Consider the following 24776-nt stretch of genomic DNA (forward strand, 5'->3'; position numbering starts at 1 on the left):
AAGGGAAAGGTAAACCTACACTAATCTAACCTGACTACTACTAACCCACAACTGTCCCTAACTAACCGAAGCTAAACTTACTCTACACATGTAACGAAACGATCTAAACATCAACCCCCCACCCACCATTATGAGACAGGACACATGCAGGACAACACTTACTAACCTACACACATACTATGCTATCCTAAACAAACATATATTTTTTTGTAATTTTTTGAAAGTTTTTTTTATTTTTTTTTATTTTTATTTTTTTTATTTTTTAACAGGAATCCCAACATTGCCCCCCACCCACACAAAAAATACAGATAGAAAGAATAAGGACCTCCCACCCTCTTCCCTAACACTAACTAAGCTAATTACCTATACTTACCTAATACTAATCCCCAAAACCCAACTAACAGTAGAAAATAGGAAAGAGGAGAGAGGGGAGGGGTAAAAGTTCTACAGGGCAAAAGTCCTACAGGTTCGCCCTCCGTAGTGTCCGCCTGATGGAGTGGACCCTTTTTTAAATATAGCCCATATCCTGGCTCAGGGTGTCCACCTTCTTGACAAGCTTGTCCATTTTTCTACTTAATGCCAGGAAGGTGGCTGGGTCCACAGGAGGGGCTGAGGTTGTTTGTGTGCCGGCGGAGGTTGAGGTTGTGGCAGGAGTTGGTTGCCCACTGGACTGTCCTGGTATCACAACACGGCTGGGTCCAGGTCTGGAGGAAGAGCCAGGGTCTATTGTTCCCGACGTTGCTGGGGCCACTTGGGGAGACCTGGTGGATGTGGTGTTGGTGGCTGTTAGTGGCAATGTAGGGGGAGCCTGTGGTGTGGCCCACCACGCCCCGGAGGCCCGATCCGAATGATATTTGCGGGCCATCCTCCGGTACCCACACTGCACCTGCAGGATGTGCCTGTATCTCATGGCACGCCTCTCAAAATGGTGGCGATCTGCGGCACTCATTTTTGCAGCTGTGAAGAGAAAAGGCAAATATTTACCTTTGGAATTGCATTGGGTGGAATAGCACAATGGGTTATTTGTACATTACTAGAAATGTTTTGTTGCAGCAATTGTCACAACATAGTTCACTGAAAGGCTCAGAGGAAGTACATGTGAAGCATGCATACATAAGGGCATATCACACCTAGCATATCCATGTCTCTACGTGATGGATGACATCACCCTAAACTACTCATCCAAATTATACCTAAGGCATCTGACGTTATGGCTGCACCTCTTCCGCATACTGACTTCACTAGATATGTCACTCTATGTGATAACTATCACAATCCTCACTCAATGCCATTTGTAATTAGTTGTGTGCTAATATTGAACCCATGGGCCATAACCGAATGTGTACACTAGGGGCCAGATGTAGGAAGATGGAAAATTGCGACTAGCAATTTGCAATGCAGAACGGTGTCTCCGACACCGTCTGCGAGTCGCTATGGGGTCGCTAAGACCCACCTCATTAACATCAATGAGGTGGGTTCCAAGTTGCGCCCCCTTAGCGACTATGGGCACTCACGGGGATGGAGGCCTGCTGGGAACAGCAGACCTCCATGGCCGTGACTGCTTTTAAATAAAGCAGGTTATTTTTTCCCAAGTGTAGGCCGTTTACCTGAAAGGAAAACGAGCTGCACTTTGAAAAAAATGCAAAATCTTCAATCTTGGATTATTTCAGGGCAGTTAGTGGTCCCTTGGACCACTGGCTGTTTTGTACATGATTATTTAGGTCCACTTACAAAGGGGAAGGGTTCCTATGGGGACCCCTTCCAGTTAGCAAGTGGGTTACCATCCACTTCAAGTGGATGATAACTGCGACTCCCTTTGCGACCACGTACTCGGTTGCAAATGGAATTGCATACCACTGCGAGTCGCAAATAGGAGGGGAAAACACCTTCCTATTTGCAATTTGGAAAAGCATTTTGCAAGTATGTTCAGAATCACAAAATACATTTCTGAATAGCAAACAGACGTTTCCAACTCACAAAGAGCAATTTATGACATTTGCAACTTGTAAACAGTTTGCTACATCTGGCCCTAGGTTCTAAATCAAGTCGCAAAAGGTCGCAAGTACGTGTTACATGCTGGTTGCTACAGTCCTAGGTACCCTGTTTCACATTAACATGGCAGTCTTTGAGGGTGGTGTGGGAAGAACAACCAACAATCCCATGTTCAATGCACACCCAGGAGTGTATAGAAAGTTCAACAAGTATGTGCCTTCACACACAACACCTATGAAGGGCTAGCAACACGTTGGAGTCAGCCAAACATTGTCACATCCAAGGTCCACACATGTCAAAATGCTATGACTTAGGCCAACATCACATACTATCAGTGAGGCATGTTTTACAACACACACAGAGGAGCAAGAACACCCATTATCATGAGTCGACAGAACACCTAGGCCATTGCACTCAAGTCACACACACTTCTAGTTCACCTTGTGGAAGTACATGCCCCCGGAAGATCCAACCTACAGTGTACACAGTCCATCCTCAACTAGGAAGATGCACTTTTCATCAAAGGCATTTGCCAAAGCTATATGGGAGAATGTCAGTCTGATATGAAGACTCAGTTCATGCCAAGTCCCCGACCAAGTCTTACATTGACCAGTGTATTCCAAATGACTCATCCCATTCCCCATTGCGGCCCAACTGGAATGACCTACAGCCCCTAAATTTGAAAGATGGCTAGGTATTGGTTTACAGAAACAAAAGTGCTATTTGACATCCCACTAAAGCAACAATGCCAATGAACGGCCAGCGCATCAAATCATGAATTCTGTTGAACACACAGTAGTCCATCATGCATCACTAGCAAACAATAAAAATAGCACTCAGGCCACACTCACTGTAGGTATCGGGGTCCTCAAAATGTGCCACCTCTCCCACGGTGTAAGGTGCTGGTCCACCTGTAAAGCATGAAAGGAAGAATATACTCAGACTGGGTGCACTGACAAATAATTGCAGTTACAATGACACTGTGTGAATATGACATGGTAATGATACACTTTCCCAGATGCTCATACTGCATGGATGAATTTGTATTCAACATTAACATTGGATGAGTCTCCTGCTACAGTTACACACCCTACTACACACATGCAGTGGCCAGGACAGTCAGGTGTTGTCAAAGATACCCCTCCATTAGTATGCCCCAACAATAATGTCTTCCATACATCTCAGCATGTGCATCCCAGAGAGACATCCAAAAGCTGGTTACTTGAGGACTGCATGACCCCTCACAATCAAACAGGCTAGGTGGACATGTTCAACACACAGCAACCAGACACACATGTGACATATGTGTGGACAACATATCTAACTTCATGTGACGTGAAGGCAACACACATTTATAGCATCATCATGGGTTTCAAATTTTCTGTCTAGCTATGGCATCAACATATGTAGGTATGTTGTTTCTACATGACTTACTCACTGGCCAATATGACCTGTAGAGTACAAATAGAGGCATTAACGTGTCGCTTGTCTGACACAAATGCAACACTACATTACATACAGCTACTGGCATCTGGTACGTGTTGAAAACATGAGCCATCTGACTGCTAGCATTGGTCTTCCTACACATTGTGCAACAAATACACATTAGGGCACATATTTATACTTTTGTAGTGCAGCATTTGCATAATTTTTTGACGCAGAGACGGGGCAAACTAGCAAAATACAATTATATTTCGTAAGATGGCGCCGTTTTTGCGTGAAAATGTGGCGCAAAATCGGGGATAGAAATGTATAAACATGGGCCTAGGTTTCCCTAGCATTACACACAGTCAGCTACTTATCTAGCAGATTGGGTAACTATCATCACATGTCCCCACACAGATTTCTATTATTCCCATGTAATTGATTTGTACTCACCAACATGGCCACCAATCCTGATTCCCAGGTGGTCCAGCAGGTCCTGTTCCCTGGATATCAGATCTGCCCAGCGGTGCTTTAATTGATGGTCATTCCGCATGGTCCCATACACCCGGACCAGGTGATGGCGCACCTTCCCCCACCGGACTTTCCGTGCCTCCGTGTGATACCCCTGTATCACATGGCCCCCAGCCTCCAGCATCAGTGGGAGGAAATGGCAAACTAGCCAAATGAATCCCCCCAATTCATCCTCACCCATCCTGGAAAGGCGAGGCCTACCTGACATATTTACAGAAAAAATTAGACAAATGAAATAATAAAGTAAAAGTGGGAAATGGGGAAAGGTAGAGTTGTGAAGGAAAAAGAAAAATGAGAAAAAAAAACCAACTAACCCCAAAATTATGCTACCCAGAACAGACTCCCACAGACAATACAAACAAAAACAGGATTAGACAAAACTAGACTAAACAGACTGAGCCAATATTATGCAACAAGACTAGGATCACAAAAAGACAAAATACAAGGTACACAGAACACAAAAGCAGTTAAACACAGGACAACACCTTTCACACAACCACACAGTCTAGATAAATCTGAGACTGCAAAGTGAAAGTGAAAGTTAACTCCTAGTACAGATTTAGTAAACAGGATATCCTATTACATCACTTCCTGCATAAAATGGCCGCCGTTTATATTTTCCCGTTATGCGTCATATTTTTACACATACACAATGTGCGTCATTTTTTTTGACGCATAACATTGCACATGATGCAGAGTCAAAAAATATGATATGAAAATTAATAACTTAATAAGGTACATGAGATGTCCAACATATTGTCCATGTTGCGTCAAATTTACCACGCATACTTCATGGGCGTCATATTTTTTCCATGTACAGGAGTGCACATAATGCAGAGTCAAAAAATATGATATGAAAATTAATAACTTAATAAGGTACATGAGATGTCCAACATATTGTCCATGTTGCGTCAAATTTACCATGCATACATCATGGGCGTCATATTTTTTCCACGTACAGGAGTGCACATAATGCAGAGTCAAAAAATATGATATGAAAATTAATAACTTAATAAGGTACATGAGATGTCCAACATATTGTCCATGTTGCGTCAAATTTACCACGCATACATCATGGGCGTCATATTTTTTCCACGTACAGGAGTGCACATAATGCAGAGTCAAAAAATATGATATGAAAATTAATAACTTAATAAGGTACATGAGATGTCCAACATATTGTCCATGTTGCGTCAAATTTACCACGCATATATCATGGGCGTCATATTTTTTCCACGTACAGGAGTGCACATAATGCAGAGTCAAAAAATATGATATGAAAATTAATAACTTAATAAGGTACATGAGATGTCCAACATATTGTCCATGTTGCGTCAAATTTACCACGCATACATCATGGGCGTCATATTTTTTCCACGTACAGGAGTGCACATAATGCAGAGTCAAAAAATATGATATGAAAATTAATAACTTAATAAGGTACATGAGCTGTCCAACATATTGTCCATGTTGCGTCAAATTTACCACGCATACATCATGGGCGTCATATTTTTTCCACGTACAGGAGTGCACATTATGCAGAGTCCAAAAATATGATATGAAAATTATAATTTCATGGCTAAATATGAGAAACATTTATGAAAATTTATATTTGACTCTGCATTCTGTGCACTCCTGTACGTGAAAAAATGATGACGCCCATGCTGTATGCGTAGAAATTTGAGCAATTTTTAAATTATGTCTTCATTTTTTAAACTTGGGGAAGGTGATTTGTCATGGCCAAACGGTGCTATGTGATACACATTTGTGGTTAGCTATGACACATGTCCGTTGTTGTATGTATAGAAGGCATTCACACTGTAATATTTATGATACGTTAAATAATGTATTAACCATATTTGTCCACATATTTTGGGTAATTGCTGATGGCTATTTTGAAATGATGGATGGGATACCATGATGTATTCCTTCTCCAAAATGTGTCCACAATTATGATGGTGATGCTTTTATCTATAGTCCGAACAGGGAGTGCAATAGTCACTTACAGTTTTTATGGGGCTAACCATGTCCCATTATGAATTTGTGTTTCTGATTTCTGTTTTACTTTTGACATGTAGCCCACACATGTGCCTTATACATGTGTTTAGTTCACAAGCACAAGATTCTTGTATATTTGTGGGGCGGTAGAGGTGGACTTAGGCCCCCAGCACCCTAGGATTTGCCCATCCAGATTAGCTAATGTATCCATGGCTTTTATTTATTCTGTTATGCAAAACCTGCAGCAGCAGGCTAATGTAAGGCCATATGGTATGAATCACTGTTAACCATTCATTCATCTCATTAGCCCATTTGACGTTTGCACTATTGATGATTTGGAGCAATCTGGCATACCATTTTCCAATGACTATGTTTGCAAAATCTCAGCGTTCCTCATGTGCTGATGACAAATATTTAGTTGATGTCTGTGGCCCTTTCTGCATTACCTGGTTTAGTGGCATGTTACATTCTTCCTGCTAGGTTCAAACTGGGACACTACTGTGATGGGCTGCTTTCAAATATTTGGTTGATTGGATGACATATGTGTACATGTGTGTGGGAATGTGGATCCACTATCACCTGTCTGGGTGTATGTTGTCACTGTAACTTCAAGGTCTCCTCATGAGTTGGTGGCAGCTAATGTTGTTCCAATTGGGTATTGCTCATATCACACACTTGAGAGAAGCCATTGATGACATGGTCACGTACACATGGATGGTCCCACCATGTCTCTGAACACGTGTGATGAGACTTTCAAATGATCTACATTTTTGGCCAGGGTGAGAGACTGTCTCAGGTGTCTTGATCAGGCATGTGTAATTGCCACATTTGCACTCCTGTTAGCCTCTGTGTATGGTAATGTATCATGTCACATCCTACCCTCTGTGCATACATTTGTCATGTTTATTTTTGGTGTGATGATTGTTATAGCATTCTTGCTCAATGAGACGACATTCTTCTTCAGCAATTTCAAACTAAAGGTGGTCAGAAATGCATAGGCCAAAGCATGATGTGGTGTTTGTTATCTGTGTTTATTTACAATTGTGCAATACGAGTTGTTATAAGAAATTATGAAAAAAAATTATTGACAAGCTGTTGGCGCCTACGCACTCCTGCTGCCGTGTTAGGTTGTTCCCCCTCCTGTTGCAGGCCAGCATCTTCCTCTTCGTCACCCTCAGGCATGTCTGGGTCCGGTTTAAGGAGGGGAATGTTCCTTTTTACACAAATATTGTGCAATATGGCACAACTGAGTATGATCTTACAGACCATCTCTGGGGAATAGAGTAGGCTACCGCCAGTTATGTCAAGGCAGCGGAACCTTGATTTTAGGATCCCAAAGGTCCGCTCCACAGTGCTGCGTGTCCTCTTGTGGGCGTCATTGTATGCCCGCTCTGCAGCAGTATTTGGGTTCACAAATGGTGTCATTATCCAAGGCTGGATGCCATACCCCTGATCAGCTGAAAGAAAAACACAGAATGGGATCAATTAGATGTAGGAGGCACTGTTGTACAGATCTTTGATGGCAGTAGTTGTCTTGTGTTGTCTGCGACTCTTTTGTGTACTAATGTGACAACCTATAGTTGTTGGTGAAAACTTTAGCATTTAGTTTTTTGCCTTGGCTGAGCAAGTGTTTGTTGGCTAACCGTTTGTCAGCAGTATGTATTTGTTTTTTCAGTACAGTGTGCCCTCCTTAGCATTGTGACTTGTCATACAGGTGTCCGTGTGTCTTCACTGGGGGTGAGATGATAGTTCCATGCAGAGTTGAAACATGAAAGTGTAGTTAACACGTTCATGTGAAAGTACCCAGGCCATCCCATACCTTAAAACTTATGCAATGTATTAGTGTACAGGTTATTGTGAGACTTCCAATTTGCAAGGTGACATTTAGGCAACCACACTCATTAATGTCTTCACATTAAGCTGTAGAGTAAAATCAAATGTGTGACAGGTTCAATGGTGACTTCTGAAACATGGCTAGTGATGTGAGTACCTCAGTGTGTTCCTGTCTAGCTGTTGCTATTGTGGTGTATGTGTTGTTTGTCCTAGAGGTTTGCTGTGCAGTGTGTATATAAGTAGGATTTTTGTCCTTACCAACAAGTAGTCCATTGCCATACCGTCCATCCTGGAAGTGTTGGTTGATGGTGCTGTGACGGAAGATGAATGCGTCATGTACACTCCCAGGATATTTAGCTACAATGTTGCTGATCAATCCTTGGTGATCGACTATGGCCTGCACGTTGATGGAATGTGTGTGCTTCCTGTTGCGGTAGAGGTGTTCAGTCGCAGCAGGTGGCACAAGGCGTACGTGTGTGCAGTCGATTGCACCAAGGGCGTGCGGGAAGCCACTGATGGCATAGAACCCCTGTTTAGTTTCCTGATGCTTCTGCAGTGTGTTAGGGAAGCAGATGTGGAGGGGTGTCAGTCGAATGATGGCATCCAGTACTTTTGGCGGGAATGCAGAGAATGATGGTTGGGATATTCCACCAACCAGGGCACCAGTTGTCTGAAACGAGCCACTTGCCAGCAGGTGAAGTACGGCAAGCAGCTTTGTTTCTGTTGGGATAGTGCGGGGAGTCACTAAAGTGGGGGCCAGCTGCTGTTCAATATTTCTCAGCAGCTGCTGAATGGCCTGCCAGTTCAACCGGTACCTCTGGATGATGTCCCGTTCCCTGAGGCCATGCAGGGTTGTTCTTGGGCGGAATATCCTCTCCTGCCTTCTGCGCTGCCTTTGGGGTCCCTGCTGTTGTTGTTGTAGCTGCTGTTGTTGCTGCAGGGCTCTGCGTCTACGTGCACGCTGAATGAAAATCACCTCCATGTCTCCCTGTTGCTGCTCTGCTGCTCTGTTGTTTGTTCTGTGTGTTCTGATTAAATACAGGTGTGTTTGCCCCATTTTAACGCCTGCCCTGACCCAGGCGTTAAATTTTGACGCTATTCGTGCTTTGCGTCATTTTTTAGCTCCGCCTACCGGCCGGGAGTCGTTTTTACCCGGAAGCATAAATACGACGCACGGCTGTGTGCGTCGTTTTTTGAACGGGAACGCCTACCCTGCATGTCATTAACGCTGGGCGGGGTGCCGCTTCCAGAAACTGACGCACATAGCGGAATTTTCCTTTGCGCCGGCTCGGGCGTCAGTGTTTAAATATGGGGCAACGTTTGCGCTGAATGTGCGTCAAAATTTTTGACGCACATTCGGCGCAAACGGAGTATAAATATGCCCCTAAATCTTTAACAGAGTAACCAAGCAAACTGGAGTTCTCCCGAAAATATTCACATTTAAGTCTGCTGGCCTTACATGCTATCAGTATCTAGATTTGCCTACTGTTAGACCTGACAGCCTTAGGGTAGTCACCCCTAACTTTTTGCCTGCCTCCCTCCACTTTGTGGACACTGTTTTTGCTGGTTTTTAGACTCTGTGCACTTTACCACTGCTAACCAGTGCTAAAGTGCATATGCTCTCTCCCTTAAAACATAGTAACCTTGAATCATACCTGATTGGACTATTAATTTACTTATAAGTCCCTAGTAAGGTGCACTTTATGTGCATAGGGCTGGTAAATTAAATGCTACTAGTGGGCCAGCAGCACTGGTTGTGCCACCCACTTAAGTAGCCCCTTTTCCTTGTCTCAGGCCTGCCATTGCAAGGCCTGTGTGTGCAGTTTCACTGCCACCTCGACTTGGCATTTAAAAGTACTTGCCAAGCCTAGAACTCCCCTTTTTCTACATATAAGTCACCCTTAATGTGTGCCCTAGGTAACCCCTAGAGCAGGGTGCTGTGTAGGTAAAAGGCAGGACATGTACCTGTGTAGTTATATGTCCTGGTAGTGTAGAACTCCTAAATTCGTTTTTACACTACTGTGAGGCCTGCTCCCTTCACAGGTTAACATTGGGGCTGCCCTCATACACTGTTGAAGTGGCAGCTGCTGATCTGATAGGAGCAGGAAGGTCATATTTAGTATGGCCAGAATGGTAATACAAAATCCTGCTGACTGGTGAAGTCGGATTTAATATTACTATTCTAGAAATGCCACAATTAGAAAGTGAGCATTTCTTTGCACTTAAATCCTTCTGTGCCTTACAATCCACGTCTGGCTGGGCTTGGTTGACAGCTCCTTGTGCATTCACTCAGACACACCCCAAACACAGGGTACTCAGCCTCACATGCATACATCTGCATTTTGAATGGGTCTTCCTGGGCTGGGAGGGTGGAGGGCCTGCTCTCACACAAAGGACTGCCACACCTCCTACTGGGACCCTGGCAGACAGGATTGAACTGAAAGGGGACCTGGTGCACTTCTTAGCCACTCTTTGAAGTCTCCCCCACTTCAAAGGCACATTTGGGTATAAAACAGGGCCTCTGCCCTACCTCATCAGACACTTGCTGGAGAAGAACCCTGAACCAGAAACTACATCCTGCCAAGAAGAACTGCCTGGCTGCTCAAAGGACTCAACTGTCTGCTTTCTACAAAGGACTGCTGCCTTGCTGTTGGCCTGCTGCCTTGCTGAACTCTTGTCTGACTGTGAAAGTGCTCTCCAAGGGCTTGGATAGAGCTTGCCTCCTGTTCCCTGAAGTCTCAGGACCAAAAAGACTTCTCTCTTTCACTTGGACGCTCCGTGCGCCGAAAATTTCGACGCACAGCTTGTTCCGCGGCGAGAAAAACGCCGCACACCGACGCTGATCGACGCGACGCTCTTGGGACGACCGAAAATCCGACGCACGGCTTCGCAAGGACAACGCCGCCCGACCTCTAGAGGAGAAATCGACGGGACGCCTGCCGTGAGATCGTAATTTCGACGCGCAGCCCCGCAGAACGACGCGCAGCCGGAAAACAATCAGGAAAATCCACGCACAGACCCGGGACATCTGGTAATCCCCGCGACCCACGAAAAGAGACTGTCCACGCACCGGAAAACGACGCACGACTTCCTCGCGTGGAAAATAACGACGCAAGTCCGTGTGTGCTGGGGAGAAATCAACGCACACACCCTTTTTCCACGCACCTCTTCTTTTGTGGCCCTCTGAGGAGATTTTTCCACTCCAAACCAGGTACTTGTGCTTGAAAGAGACTTTGTTTATATTCTAAAGACTTAAGACACTGTATATCACTTTTCAGTGATATCCCTACAATCTCCCATTGCAAACTTTATTCTTTTTGACCTACAGTTATCCAGATAAATATTATATATTTTTCTAAATACTGTGTGGTGTATTTTTGTGGTGCTATATGTCGATATTGTATGATTTATTGCACAAATACTTTACACATTGCCTTCTGAGTTAAGCCTGACTGCTCGTGCCAAGCTACCAGAGGGTGGGCACAGGATAATCTTTGATTGTGTGTGACTTACCCTGACTAGAGTGAGGACTTTTGCTTGGACAGGGGGTAACCTGACTGCCAACCAAAAACCCCATTTCTAACACCTACCATCCGGTTCAGATGTTCACAAGGGAGAAGACATAAAAACTGTATTTGGTTGGTCAGCGACCTAATTTTCAACTCCCACTATAGTTCCTAGTGAATGTGTCCAGGTCTTGTTGAGAGCTACATGGCCCAATGTACAGCTTCCAATGGAAGCAGAAAATCATCCAAAACTGTGGAGACCAGTCTTTCCCAGAAGGAGATTATCAAAGCTTCAGGACTCCAGGATTCAAGAATAGACAGCATTTGCTAATGATAATACATGGATTGTAGAAGTTTTATATGTCTGATTGTCTTTACTAATAAGTCCTCAGCGATCACTATGTCTGATATATCAGATGCCTCTCTCGAGGAATTCCTTGTTATGACTAATGGAATTTTCTTTGAGTACTACACAACTCAGAAATCTCCAAAGGACAAATTATTAGAGAGCCAGGCATACTACAGCTCTTGTTCAGGTGAACAAAATCTGCTTGACATAGTACCATTTTCAAAGCTTGAGTACAGTTAAAGCTGGGATGGCTATGGTGATGTTGCCTGATTGATTGATTGAAACACCCCAAAGTAATCAGGACCTTTGCAGTTAATCATTAGTTGGAGAAAAGAACTCTGTTTTACACTCAACGATGTGGACCATGATAAAGAACTCAAGCACTGGAAACAACACTGGAGCAAAACTAAATGATGGAAAACCAATTTTTAGAAAAGGCAATTTCAAGCAAATACTAAACAAATAATTTAAAAGAAACATTCTAAAAGAAAGATAATTTTGAAGAAAAAATCGAAATGGACTTTAATATTGGATTTAAGGGTAGTGAAGGGTGTTTGGGTTCTAGGATGGGTTATGAAAGATTATAGGGGTGAGAGATGGGTAAGGTTCAGGTCTAGAAAGGGGCTTTTAGGATTCAGGGAAGGATGGAGTTTATGGTGATAAGGGTTTTTTAGCACTCAGGAATGTGTCGAGTTTAGATTTGGTGAAGGGTTTTTTATGGTTCATGGATGAGTATAGATTATGGGTAGTGAAGGGTATTTAGGGTTCAGGGACGAGTGGAGTGCAGAGATGTTCTGGGGTTTTTAGGGTTCACTGATGGTGTTTAAGGCTGAAGAGTTTTTTAAGGTTCTGGGATGGTTGGAGACTAGGAGTGGAGAGCCTTTTTTAGGGTTGAGTTATGGCCACAATTTAGAGGCGGTGCCGGATTTTTGGTGTTGGGATGGCCAGAGTTTAAGAGCAGAAAGAGTTTTAGGGTTCCAAATGTATGGTGATCGGTGTTAGTAGTTCAAGGATGGGTGTACTTTAGACGTAGTTAGGGGCTTTTAGGGGTAATAAATGGATCATGTTTAGGGTTTGTTAGGGGGTTTGAGATGGATAATTAGGGGAGGTGAAGGGTCAGTAAATTAAAAGCATCCGAAGTATTACGACATAAATGATGACATAAATGATGTAAAACTGAGGTAATGTTCCCTGAAGTAAAACACTAAAATAAATACCCCAGACAAAAATGTTTCTGTTGTAAAGCCCTCTGAGGTAAAACACTAAATAAACACCCCAGACAAAAATGTTTCTAAAAGTAAGACCTGCAATATTTGAACTTTCAAAATAAGCTTGCACAAGCCAATTTCGAAATAATATTGCATGAGTTGGTTTCTATAAAATGGCAAATGCCATTCATCCAGCAAGTTTCTACTAAATACTTTAGGTGAAATAATTTTGCAGTAACTGTACTCCATGAAATTGTTTTTCTATAAAATCACGTACAGCCATCAAGCACTGATGGGTGGTTCTCATACTTAACACATATTAAGATAATATACAAAAGATCCTCCTTCAAGCTGCTTTGTATCACCCAGAAGGAAATATATAGCATTTTTACACCAAATTTGGCAGAAAGCTACATCTTGGCCCAGAAAGTGTGCTTTTTGTGATTTGGGGCCAGATGTAGCAAGTTCCGATTTTGCGAATCGGAAATTACGAGTCTGTGCGAATTGCAATTTCCGATTCTCAAAATCGGATGCAGAACGGTGTCTCAGACACCGTCTGCGATTCGCTATGGGGTCGCAAAGACCCACCTCATTAATATTAATTTTGCGACCCCATAGCGAGTCCCTGCACTCACAGGGATGGTGGCCTGCTGAAGACAGCAGACCTCCATGTCTGTGACTGCTTTTTAAATAAAGCAGTTTTTTTTTTTTTTTGCAGACGGTTTTCCATAAGGAAAACGAGTCGCAAAATAAAAAAAAAAACGAAACCATTTGGTTTCGTTTTTTCAGAGTAGGCAGTGGTCCATTGGACCAAAGCCTGCTCTGAAAGAACCTTTATGGCAACATTCACAAAGGGTAAGGGGTCCCATGGAGACCCCTTCCCTTTTGCGAATGGGTTACCGCCAGTGTGACACTGGTGGTAACTGCGAATTGCTTTGCGACCGCATTCGCGGTCACAAAGCAATTTTGCATCACGATGCAAGTCGCAAATAGGAAGGGGACATCCCTTCCTATTTGCGAGTCGCATTCACAAGTTGCGAGTCAGTACAGACTCGCAAATTGTGAATGAGCATCGTGATTAGCATTTTGCATGGCGCAAACTGCAATTTTCGCAGTTTGCACCATGCAAAATGCTTCCTACATCTGGCCCTTGGTGTAAATTTGTTCAGTAGTTTTTGAGAAATTAATGTTCAAAAACTTATAACTGGAAGGTTGGATTCACTGGGAATCTTTTGGGAGTGTCTCGCAATCACGCAATATAAACTAGTAGAGCAATCTAATTGCCTGCGGGACATATTTCAACACATGACATCTTGTGATATCATTCATTACTGATAACTGAATTGACATCATTGATTACAACACTGTGCATGGTGGTGGCATGACTTATATTCACTTGAAATGATTATAACTTTTTAATGTTAGTGTTTTTCAGTTTAAAAAGTTTGTTTAAACTGACATTTTCAGCTAACTATAATTAAGCTTTGTTTTTTCTGTGATTTTTGTAGATTTGTTTTAATGGAAAGTAAGATATTATTACCACAGCTAAATTTAACTCAATAAGGATATATTTTATTTCCCTACCTCCATTATTTTCTATGGAAGGATGTTGCAGTAAAAGTGCTTAGCCGTCTGTGGTGTTGGACTTACTATGTATGTTATATTAGTAACTTACATTTTAATTTTGTGAATAAACCAAAGTAGTAATCTTACTCAAAAATGTAAATTATTGAAAAAGTGTAAGTTACCTTTGTGGATCAGGGCCAGCGTGTCTTCATGGCACAGATGTTTATAACGTCACTCTTTATTCCTTAATGAACATGGAAATGGATTGTGTAAATGCTTTGATAATGACACTGCCTCATAATGTAATTGCCAAAAATACTAAATTGAAACAAAGATTAAAACAAGAGGGTCATATTAAAACTCCATAAGACTGTGACTGCAGCCCAGTTCCATGTTTCAATAATTTATGGCTACCCCATCCATATTGGGTAAACAGGGAGAAACGTAAGACCTCATTGTTCTGGTGATGCTGGTGCTTTTGAGCACAAGAACACTCTAAGCACAATTACATGCAAACGGACATTTGTGCCAAACGTGGAATTTTGATTGGGGTGCTGATATATATCCTGTTACACGTAAGCTCATTGTGCATGCAAATGACACACCTTTCCAAAGTTTTGACACTGTGGCACAGGCCACACATTATCCCACACTGTGAGGTCCACAACTCAGAATTGCGCCCCTAATAAATACACACCTTGAGGTACCGGGCTATACCAGCTGCACAATTATAACCTAAGATTGCACTGACCGGGAACAAGCCCCTTAGAGCTTTGAAGTTTTGCCTACCACTTAGGTAGGGTGTGTCTGTGGCTATCACACCCATTAATCTAAAGGATTCCTTAAACTGAGACAGTAGATACAATTTAAGATTGTTTTTACATGACAAAATATACGAAACATGGCATACTTTCTCAGAACTATTCTTGATCAGGATTGAGTGAGGCATATTTTTTTCTTCATGTTGTGTCTATGCCAACAGCCATTAAATAGTGGTGGTCCCACCCCTATGAAACACTGCAAAACAGTATGAAGGATCCATTTAACAAGACAAGCACATAATATGCGACACACTTGATTAATGGTATGTTTTATACATTGCAGAGTTGCCTCTCTGTGGTCCACACATGGATTTTGAGGATTCCTGTGAATGTGTCTGCAAACGAACCTGTTCCAGGCATCACGTTTTAAATTCACAGAACTGCACCTGTGAATGTAAGGAGAACCTTGAGAGCTGCTTCCTGAAACAAAAAATATTTCACCCAGATACCTGCAGGTGAGTGTTCAAATCTACTTTGAGCGACAGTCTGTTAATAGATCTGTTCTGGTCACCTCATGGAACTAGGAGAAATTTTGTGTCCACTATATGAACTACCACTAGGTAAGTATATATAGGTAAGAATACATTTACTGGCAGTAAGTATATATAGGTACATTTATTTTTCTTAACTCCATATCTTCCTACCTTAACAATTGGTGGTAATTGATACTGTAGAAAAGGTCTTTTTGTAGGTCAACATTTTGACCAAGACATAGTACCCCTACAGTTATTTTTTTGTGGATTTATTTATGCAATGTTATATAGCCCAGACAGTACACAAAGATGGAAGAGTGCCCTACAAAAGTAAATAGATTGTCACCTAATGACTAGCATTCCATGGTTATGATAGGTCCTTACAGTAAAACATATGTTGTAATATGAAGTCCACAATTAGCAATGCTCGATCATTATAAAGGTCATAACGCCACACATTTAAAAATCTGTGGATCATAAAAAAGGCACAGTTTTAGAGTTGATCGATGGAGCAAGTAATACAAGCTGAGGCAGAGTACAGGTTGCCAACTGAGAAGATTCCATTTAATAGACGTAGAGCTGTTAAACTCAGAGCAATGGTCAGACATTAAACCATAACTGAGAAATGATGTTCCTACATGAAAGGTTAGGGAAGTAGTGATTAACTGAAATATCTTTTAAGGAGAAGGGCTTTCAGTTCCATTTTGAAAATTGCCAGCCAGGTGGTGGTAAGTAGGTTCGGAGGGAAGGAGTTCCAACTTCTGGTCGCATTTCCTGAGAAAGGTTGAGCCTTGTGTCATTCCTTTTTGAAGGTTGGAGGTTCTAGCAGCACTGCTTGGGTATTTCGCAATGGTCGCTCACCTTCCAATTAGTAAATCCAAATAAATATCAATCGCATTGTTTCTACAAATCAACCTACCTCCATTTAAAAACATGTTTGATTCCAGCAACCATAGAACGGTGAACCAAGGAAATGTTTCAGGAACCAGTCCTTAGAATTCAATCCATTTTACTCAAGCAATTTACACCAGGCGTGAAAACATTACAATGTTTATCTATTAATAGATAGAAAATGCAATCTAATCATTCTTTCAATAAAGGCATTTGGAGTCTTGCCTTTTTATGGTAACAAAAAACATCAATCCTGTTCCTCCATATTCTAAGACCCTCTTTCTAGGATCCATGGTAATACTGTGAGCTGACACCACAGAGAGAAATACCAATACAGTGCAGTTGGGTTTTTAACTGCTCCAGTATTATTTCCACATATTGAGTTCTTTATCTCTGAAGGGGCTGGTAAGTCAGTAATGCTGCACGTTTGCCCTTTCAGAGCTCAAAAATTAAAATATTGCAATTTACCTGTACAAATTGCACCCGTTTTCCCTTGATCTTCTCACAGTTGTCCACATAAATAGCATGGATACCGATTCACTAAAAAGCCGGGGGCTGCTGAAGTGTCATCACATGTCATTGAAGCCTCAGTGACATCACAGGAATTTATGTCTAATGACCTTTGACCTGTTGCTACCCTCCCTTCAGCTGTCTATATCTAAGCAGTCACTCTTTTTTTTATTCACTCTCTCATTTGTCTTTCTGACCCCTCTTATCTCATCCTCTGTATCGACTGCCTTTCTCACCGATCTCCTTACAATATCTCACATATCTTTTCCTCTCTGATCTGACATTCTCATTGCTTCTATTTTTCTCCTCTTTAGTGTGTCCCACACCTCTTTTACTCCCTTATCTGTTCCTCATCTATCTATGTCTCAATATCACTTCCATAAATCTCACCTTTCCTTCTCCCCACCTCTCCTTCAGCTGTTTTTTCCAAACTGGCTCTGTCTTCTTATCACCACTGCTGGAGCAGGGATCTTAGTTTAAATATAAGTTTATGAGGTGAGGCTTACCCACACATCAGAAATCCCCACTGTTAGACCAATGGATCTTTGATGTTAAATTAGATTAACCAGGAGCTGTACATCAGTTAGTTTATGATCACAGTTTCAACTAATATTCTCAGTCAATAATGAGAGTTGATGAGAGTTTAATAGCTTTATTAATTAAATCTTTAAGTAGCTCATCTTTATTGAGTCAGTATTAAAATTTATCATTCATCGTTAATTTTTGTCAATGATAAAAAATAAGAAATACATTATTCATAATAAATGTGTAAGTCTTGGTCGATAAAGGAAAGAGTCCCTATTCTAAGAATGAGGATGGTTGGGGAAAAAGAGAAAATGTGTCAGTCTGAACACATAAAGAGCTGTAATAAGAGAGATCAAATGCACAAAGCTTCTATGTACAATATCAACTATCAATCAAAGCAGAACGTCCCATACAGAGAGGTTCAAGAAACTCAGTGGAGTCTCAGCTTGAGCAGTATATGACAAAGTGGAGAGAGTCTGTGAGCATAAGGAGCAACAAGGAGTAATGAGGTAACCTGCTCTAGGAACACACATCATTATAGACAGCATAATCTAAGCCTTTTGTAACATGTTCCTTCTTCGTTCTTCAGTCAGCGGACAGCTTTTATTGCCCTCATGAGAACAGGATCACTCCTTTCTCTTCTCACCAGGAATACAATAGTTCACGGACAGCAATGTCAGGTGACACATTTTCATCAAATACAGTATATAGGCTTTTGCTTGTCTCACCATTCATTTGCCTTTAGGAAATTAGTGAAAGCTTCTTCATTACCTCATTAAAACATAGATGGTGTAATCATTATTCTACAATGTTCTTTGTGTAAGTAGAAACATTTGTAGGGTTAAGCAAAAACCTTCTAAACAACTGTCATACATTCTGGAAAATATGGCTATGGGAAGTTCAGAAACCATAACATTTCACAGTCTTGAATCAAGTCAGCTTGTCAGAAAAGGATGCTTCAACTATTCAAGCCTTGTATGTGTAAACATGATTTCCTTCTATATTTCTTTGCATTGTAAAAACACTTAGGGGGTGATTCCAACCCTGGCAGTCGGTGATAAAGTGGCGGCCAACCCGCCAACAGGCAGGCGGACAAAAAAATTGAATTCTGACCCTGGCGGGAACCACCAACACAGCCCGCCACTTTAACACTCCGACCGCCACGGCGGGACAGACAAACAGCGCAGCGGTCACCGCCAACAGGCAGGCGGCAGACAATGTACCGCCCACCCTATCACAACTCACCAATCCGCCACCTTTTCCGGGGCGGTAGCACCGCCGATAAAAACACGGCGGAAACAGACTACGAACGGGAAAACGCTCACCTCTATGCACTCCACGAGGAATCTGGACAGCATGGAACCTGAATTAAACATCCTACCAGCTATTGTCTACCTGCTCATCTACCACAAGTTCGAACGCCGGCGCAGACGACAACGGTGAGTACTGCACCTACGACACAGGGGAGGGGGGAGGAGAAAAGGTTACGGCCACACACATACGCGACACCCCCCCCCCCACCCCCCCCCCCCCAACTATCTACACACCAATGCAGAGCAACAAGTCAGAGTGACACCCCTCAAACCCCCCGGAAGAATGCAAAGACATAATTAAAATGATCTTTAAAATTTATGTATAAAATAGGTTAATTGAAGTCATGGTAAATATGCAATATGAAATATACAAAATAAAGAATGAACATAGTGAAAATTATAAACATAGGCAATAAGTCCTGCACAGTTAGTTAAATTTCCATAGTCCGTGGGCCAATGTGTACAGACACATGGGCAAAGCCCACACAGGAGACCGGATACCATTGGAGAGAACACTGCAGGGGCATCAGATGATAAAACAACAGGCACCTCAGGGGGAAGGGAAGGGGGGGCACCTCAGCCACATGAGTCCATGACGCCAGATCCACGAGGGGCCTCCATGCCCACTGTACCATCCTGGGGAGTGCAAAGCCACAGTCTCTCAAGTCTCTACAGTGGGAGGGTTGCCCACTGTGCCATCCTGGGGAGTGCAAAGCCACAGACTCACAAGTCTCTACAGTGGGTGGCTTGCCCACTGTTACATCCTGGGGAGTGCAAAGCCACAGTCCATCAGATGGATAACCGACTCCACTGGTATTGGAGGAGGCATGGTGCCCAGAGTGCGTCGTGAACACCTGCTTGACACAGAACCGGCACTGTCAATGGGCCAGCGGTGCTTGAGACGGCGTTGCCCAGCGGAGCGGTGCTTGAGATGAAGGGCCCAGCGGAGCGGTGCTTGAGATGAAGGGCCCAGCGGAGCGGTGCTTGAGATGAAGGGCCCAGCGGAGCGGTGCTTGAGATGAAGGGCCCAGCGGAGCGGTGCTTGAGATGAAGGGCCCAGCGGAGCGGTGCTTGACAGGAAGGGCCCAGCGGAGCGGTGCTTGACAGGAAGGGCCCAGCGGAGCGGTGCTTGACAGGAAGGGCCCAGCGGAGCGGTGCTTGACAGGAAGGGCCCAGCGGAGCGGTGCTTGACAGGAAGGGCCCAGCGGAGCGGTGCTTGACAGGAAGGGCCCAGCGGAGCGGTGCTTGACAGGAAGGGCCCAGCGGAGCGGTGCTTGACAGGAAGGGCCCAGCGGAGCGGTGCTTGAGACGGCAGGGCCCAGCGGAGCGGTGCTTGAGATGAAGGGCCCAGCGGAGCGGTGCTTGACAGGAATGGCCCAGCGGTGCCTGTCTTGGCGGGGCCCTGTTCAGCGGTGCTTGTCTTGGCGGGGCCCTGTTCAGCGGTGCTTTTCACGGCGGGGCCCTGTTCAGCGGTGCCTGTCTTGGCGGGGCCCTGTTCAGCGGTGCCTGTCTTGGCGGGGCCCTGTTCAGCGGTGCCTGTCTTGGCGGGGCCCTGTTCAGCGGTGCTTGTCTTGGCGGGGCCCTGTTCAGCGGTGCTTGTCTTGGCGGGGCCCTGTTCAGCGGTGCTTGTCTTGGCGGGGCCCTGTTCAGCGGTGCTTGTCTTGGCGGGGCCCTGTTTAGCGGTGCTTTTCACGGCGGGCCCTGTTCAGCGGTGCTTTTCATGGCGGGGCCCTGTTCAGCGGTGCCTGTCTTGGCGGGGCCCTGTTCAGCGGTGCTTGTCTTGGCTGGGCCCTGTTCAGCGGTGCTGTTCACGGCGGGGCCCTGTTCAGCGGTGCTTTTCACGGCGGGGCCCTGTTCAGCGGTGCCTGTCTTGGCGGGGCCCTGTTCAGCGGTGCCTGTCTTGGCGGGGCCCTGTTCAGCGGTGCCTGTCTTGGCGGGGCCCTGTTCAGCGGTGCCTGTCTTGGCGGGGCCCTGTTCAGCGGTGCCTGTCTTGGCGGGGCCCTGTTCAGCGGTGCCTGTCTTGGCGGGGCCCTGTTCAGCGGTGCCTGTCTTGGCGGGGCCCTGTTCAGCGGTGCTTGTCTTGGCCGGGCCCTGTTCAGCGGTGCTTTTCACGGCGGGGCCCTGTTCAGCGGTGCCTGTCTTTGCGGGCCCTGTTCAGCGGTGCCTGTCTTTGCGGGCCCTGTTCAGCGGTGCTTGTCTTGGCGGGGCCCTGTTCAGCGGTGCCTGTCTTGGCGGGGCCCTGTTCAGCGGTGCTTTTCACGGCGGGGCCCTGTTCAGCGGTGCTTTTCACGGCGGGGCCCTGTTCAGCGGTGCCTGTCTTTGCGGGCCCTGTTCAGCGGTGCCTGTCTTTGCGGGCCCTGTTCAGCGGTGCTTGTCTTGGCGGGGCCCTGTTCAGCGGTGCCTGTCTTGGCGGGGCCCTGTTCAGCGGTGCTTGTCTTGGCCGGGCCCTGTTCAGCGGTGCTTTTCACGGCGGGGCCCTGTTCAGCGGTGCCTGTTTTGGTGGGCCCTGTTCAGCGGTGCTTGTCCTGTCTTTCAAGGGAGCCAGACCTGGCCAAGACTCCCCGCTTAGTCGCCCTCCGACCTTGCGGTTGCGGGGCCCTTCTGTGATGGAGTCTTGGGTGCGTGGGTGTCGTCCGTCACACCCGGTATGGGACTGGTGGGGCCTTCCTGGTCCGCTCGCCTGCTGCATGACTTCTTCGCCCTGCTGCCCTTGCCCTCCTTCGCTGAAGCTCTCTGGCCCTTGCCTCCCTTTGATGTGGCAGGTGACGGGGCAAGGCTACTGTCCTTGGTGGCAGCCGTCTCAGGTTTCTCGCGCCGGCCCTTAGTTTTTTTTGTCCTCTTCCCAGGGGGTGGGCTGGCTGTCCCCTTGCTGCTGGCCGATGTTCCTGCCCTAGGAGCTGGTGGACTCCAATAGCCCTGCACTATGGTCATACTAGATGCAGGGCTGGTGGTGGCTGAGGTGCTCTTTGGACTCTTACCAGATGGAGGGGGTGGGTCAGGTGATGCAAAGAGGTTAATTTTTGAGAGGAAAAGTTTTTTTAGGAGCAATGGGAAGGGTAGGTGCAGTGGGTATGGGAGTGGAGGAAGAGGATGTGGTTGTAGGAGAGTCAAGTGTGCTGTCTTTGGGTCAAGCACCTGCTTGTGACGGAGGCTGTCGTGAGGTGGATGGCTGTTGGGTGGGTGGCTGCCTGTGTTTGTGTGGTTTGGAAGAGGGGGTGACAGACACACTGGGAGAGGACACAGGGGACGTGTAAATGGCATTGGGGGTGGTGACTGCACGTGTTCGGACTGTACTGGAGGGTGTGCTGGTGATGGAAGTACTGGCTGATGGTGGTGTGCATGCAGGTGTGAGTGGAGACGTCACAGGGAGGGAGGAGGGAGACGAGGAGGAGGGGGACACAGAGGTGGTAGTGACTGTTGCCATGTCTGCATCTGGATGTTGCTTGGGTGAATGCTTGTGGGATCTGTGGTGCTTATGTCTGGATGAGCTGCCCTTGGGTGTTGAGGTGTGTGCAGGCTGGTCTGATGGTGTGGATGGGATAGGCTGAGGAACAGGAGACTGGGACTGGGTGGAGGCAGTTAGAAGAGGGAGGCTGGAGACAGGGACAATGGCTGCCGTCAGTGCTGAGGCCAGAGCATTGAACGATCGCTGATGGGCAGCCTGACCCGAATGAATGCCCTCCAGGTATGCATTGCTCCGATGCACCTCCTTTTCTACACCCTGGATGGCATTCAAAAGGGTAGACTGCCCAACAATGATGGTCTGGAGGAGGTCAATGACCTCCTCACTGAGGGCAGCAGGGGTAACTGGGGCAGGGCCTGAGGTGCCTGGGGCGAAGGAGATGCCCACCTTCCTGGGTGAGCGGGCATGGAGCGAAGGCTGAGGGGCTGCTGGGAGGGCGGGGCTGGTGCGCTGGGTGGCGGCTGTACCTGTTGTGGTGGTGGGCACGGATGTTGCCGCCACCGCAAGGGAGCTCCCTTCCGAGGACGTGTCGGTGTCGCTGACGTCTCCACGGGTCCCCGTTGTGGAGCTCCCCTCGCCCTCCGTCTCACTGGTGTACTCGGAGTCTGTTGCATGGCCCTCCGGGGCCATGTGAGATGCAGCTCCCTCGTGCGCCGATGCCAATTCTCCTCCGCCTGATGATGCTAATGCACAGGAAGAATAAGAAAATGGGTGGGGGGGAGAAATGAAGACAGGTTGAGTGCATGCATTGGCAACACCGTTGTCGGAGAGGACAGACACAGAAGCCCCCTGCACTACGCCGCGCAATCGGGGTACACTACTCAGTTCTTGTGACTAGGCCTACAGGTCTATGGACGACAAATGCACACATGGGTGATGCAGGACCATGGATAGCTGTACTTGGCACCCTACAGAGGTGGGGAGCGGGGGCACAGGGCGATGCCTAACAGAGGGGACTAGCCTACAGAAAGCGCCCTGGCCTAGAGTTACCCACAGCCCTCCTCCCCAACCCAGACACCTCCACTGCGCGCAAAGATAGCAGAATGTGCTGATACTCACCCCCTTGTGTCTGCCGTGATGTCCTCACGCGCCCATCCAAATCGGGGTAGGCCACCGCCAGGATCCGGGACATCAGGGGGGTCAATTGGCGGCTGGCACCCCTCCTACGTTGGGAGGCCATCCCCAGCAGAGACTTGGCGGTCTTTCTGGTCCCGCGGCGGATGTCCTCCCACCTCTTTCGGCAGTGGGTGCCCCGTCTGTTGTGGACCCCCAGGGCCCGGACGTCCTTGGCAATGGCACGCCAAATGTCGATCTTCTGATGGGCGCTGACCTATGTGACATGTACAGGGTGGGAAAGGAAATATCATCACTTTTCTGCATGGTCGATGTGAGTGGGCCCCCCCCTCCTCAACCTTCCCATGTGGCACATGCTCTCATCTGTCGTGCGTTGCACTCCTCATTCGCTCCCCTCCCCAGCATCTTACATCCACCCCACTCAACACAGGCATAGCCCATTCAACGTGCACCCTGTGTACTAACCTGTTGGTCTGGAGGACCGTAGAGTAGCGCATACTGGGGGAGGACCCCATCAACAAGTTTCTCCAATTCCTCAGATGTGAAGGCAGGGGCCCTTTCCCCAGTCGCAGCAGCCATAGTATCTCCCAGACTGAGGTCACAGCAGCACTTGCAGTATAGGTCCTCTCCTGTGGATGATCAGGTCTCGAGTGATTAATCAGATAGAAAATGGCAGTCACGCCTGCGGCGGTGCGTACCGCGGCAGCGCGTACCGCGACCGCCGGCGAACATCGTCATTGGCTCCTGAAACCCATAGGGTGCAATGTTAACCAATGCGGCTTCGCACCGCGGTCTTCGACCGCCTACCGCCACGGTGTGCCACGCCAGCGCATTGACCTTACATCCCACTGTCACACTTCACAGGTCAGGCAGCCGCCATTTCCAGGGCCCACATGGCATCATTTCAACTGCGTCACACAGGCCCAGGCAGTGCATTGCCACTCATACAAGCCTTTCAATGCATTGCGATTCTTTTACTGTGCAAGCTGTGTGAACGAACCTGTGGTTTGCTTGACTTTCTGCTCCATGTTGTCCTTCCTAGGCACCGTCCGCTGGGACTTGCGAGAAGGATGAATCCTCCCGTGTACCGACCGCTGGTGGACCTGTCGACAATGGAAGAACGACATATTATACTTAGATACAGACTTGACAGAGCCACTATACATGAACTGTGTGCCCAGCTGGAGCCAGACCTGATGTCACCCATCCGCCAACCCACAGGGATTCCCCCTCTGGTGCAGGTTCTGTCAGTACTCCATTTTTTAGCAAGTGGGCCTTTTCAGACAACAGTGGCCATG

General features: G+C 46.2%; 1 protein-coding gene across 1 annotated transcript in view; it reads left to right on the forward strand.

The window, feature by feature from the left end:
• Window positions 1-24776, forward strand: part of VEGFD (vascular endothelial growth factor D) — a 615378-nt gene that overhangs the window by 521871 nt on the left and 68731 nt on the right. Inside the window, exon 6 of the mRNA XM_069204943.1 lies at window positions 15513-15684. Within this exon, the coding sequence (XP_069061044.1) occupies window positions 15513-15684 (172 nt within the window). The remainder of the gene's footprint in view (window positions 1-15512; window positions 15685-24776) is intronic.

This window comes from Pleurodeles waltl, chromosome 8, assembly GCF_031143425.1.
Source record: "Pleurodeles waltl isolate 20211129_DDA chromosome 8, aPleWal1.hap1.20221129, whole genome shotgun sequence".
In the NCBI taxonomy this organism is placed as follows: Eukaryota; Metazoa; Chordata; class Amphibia; order Caudata; family Salamandridae; genus Pleurodeles; species Pleurodeles waltl.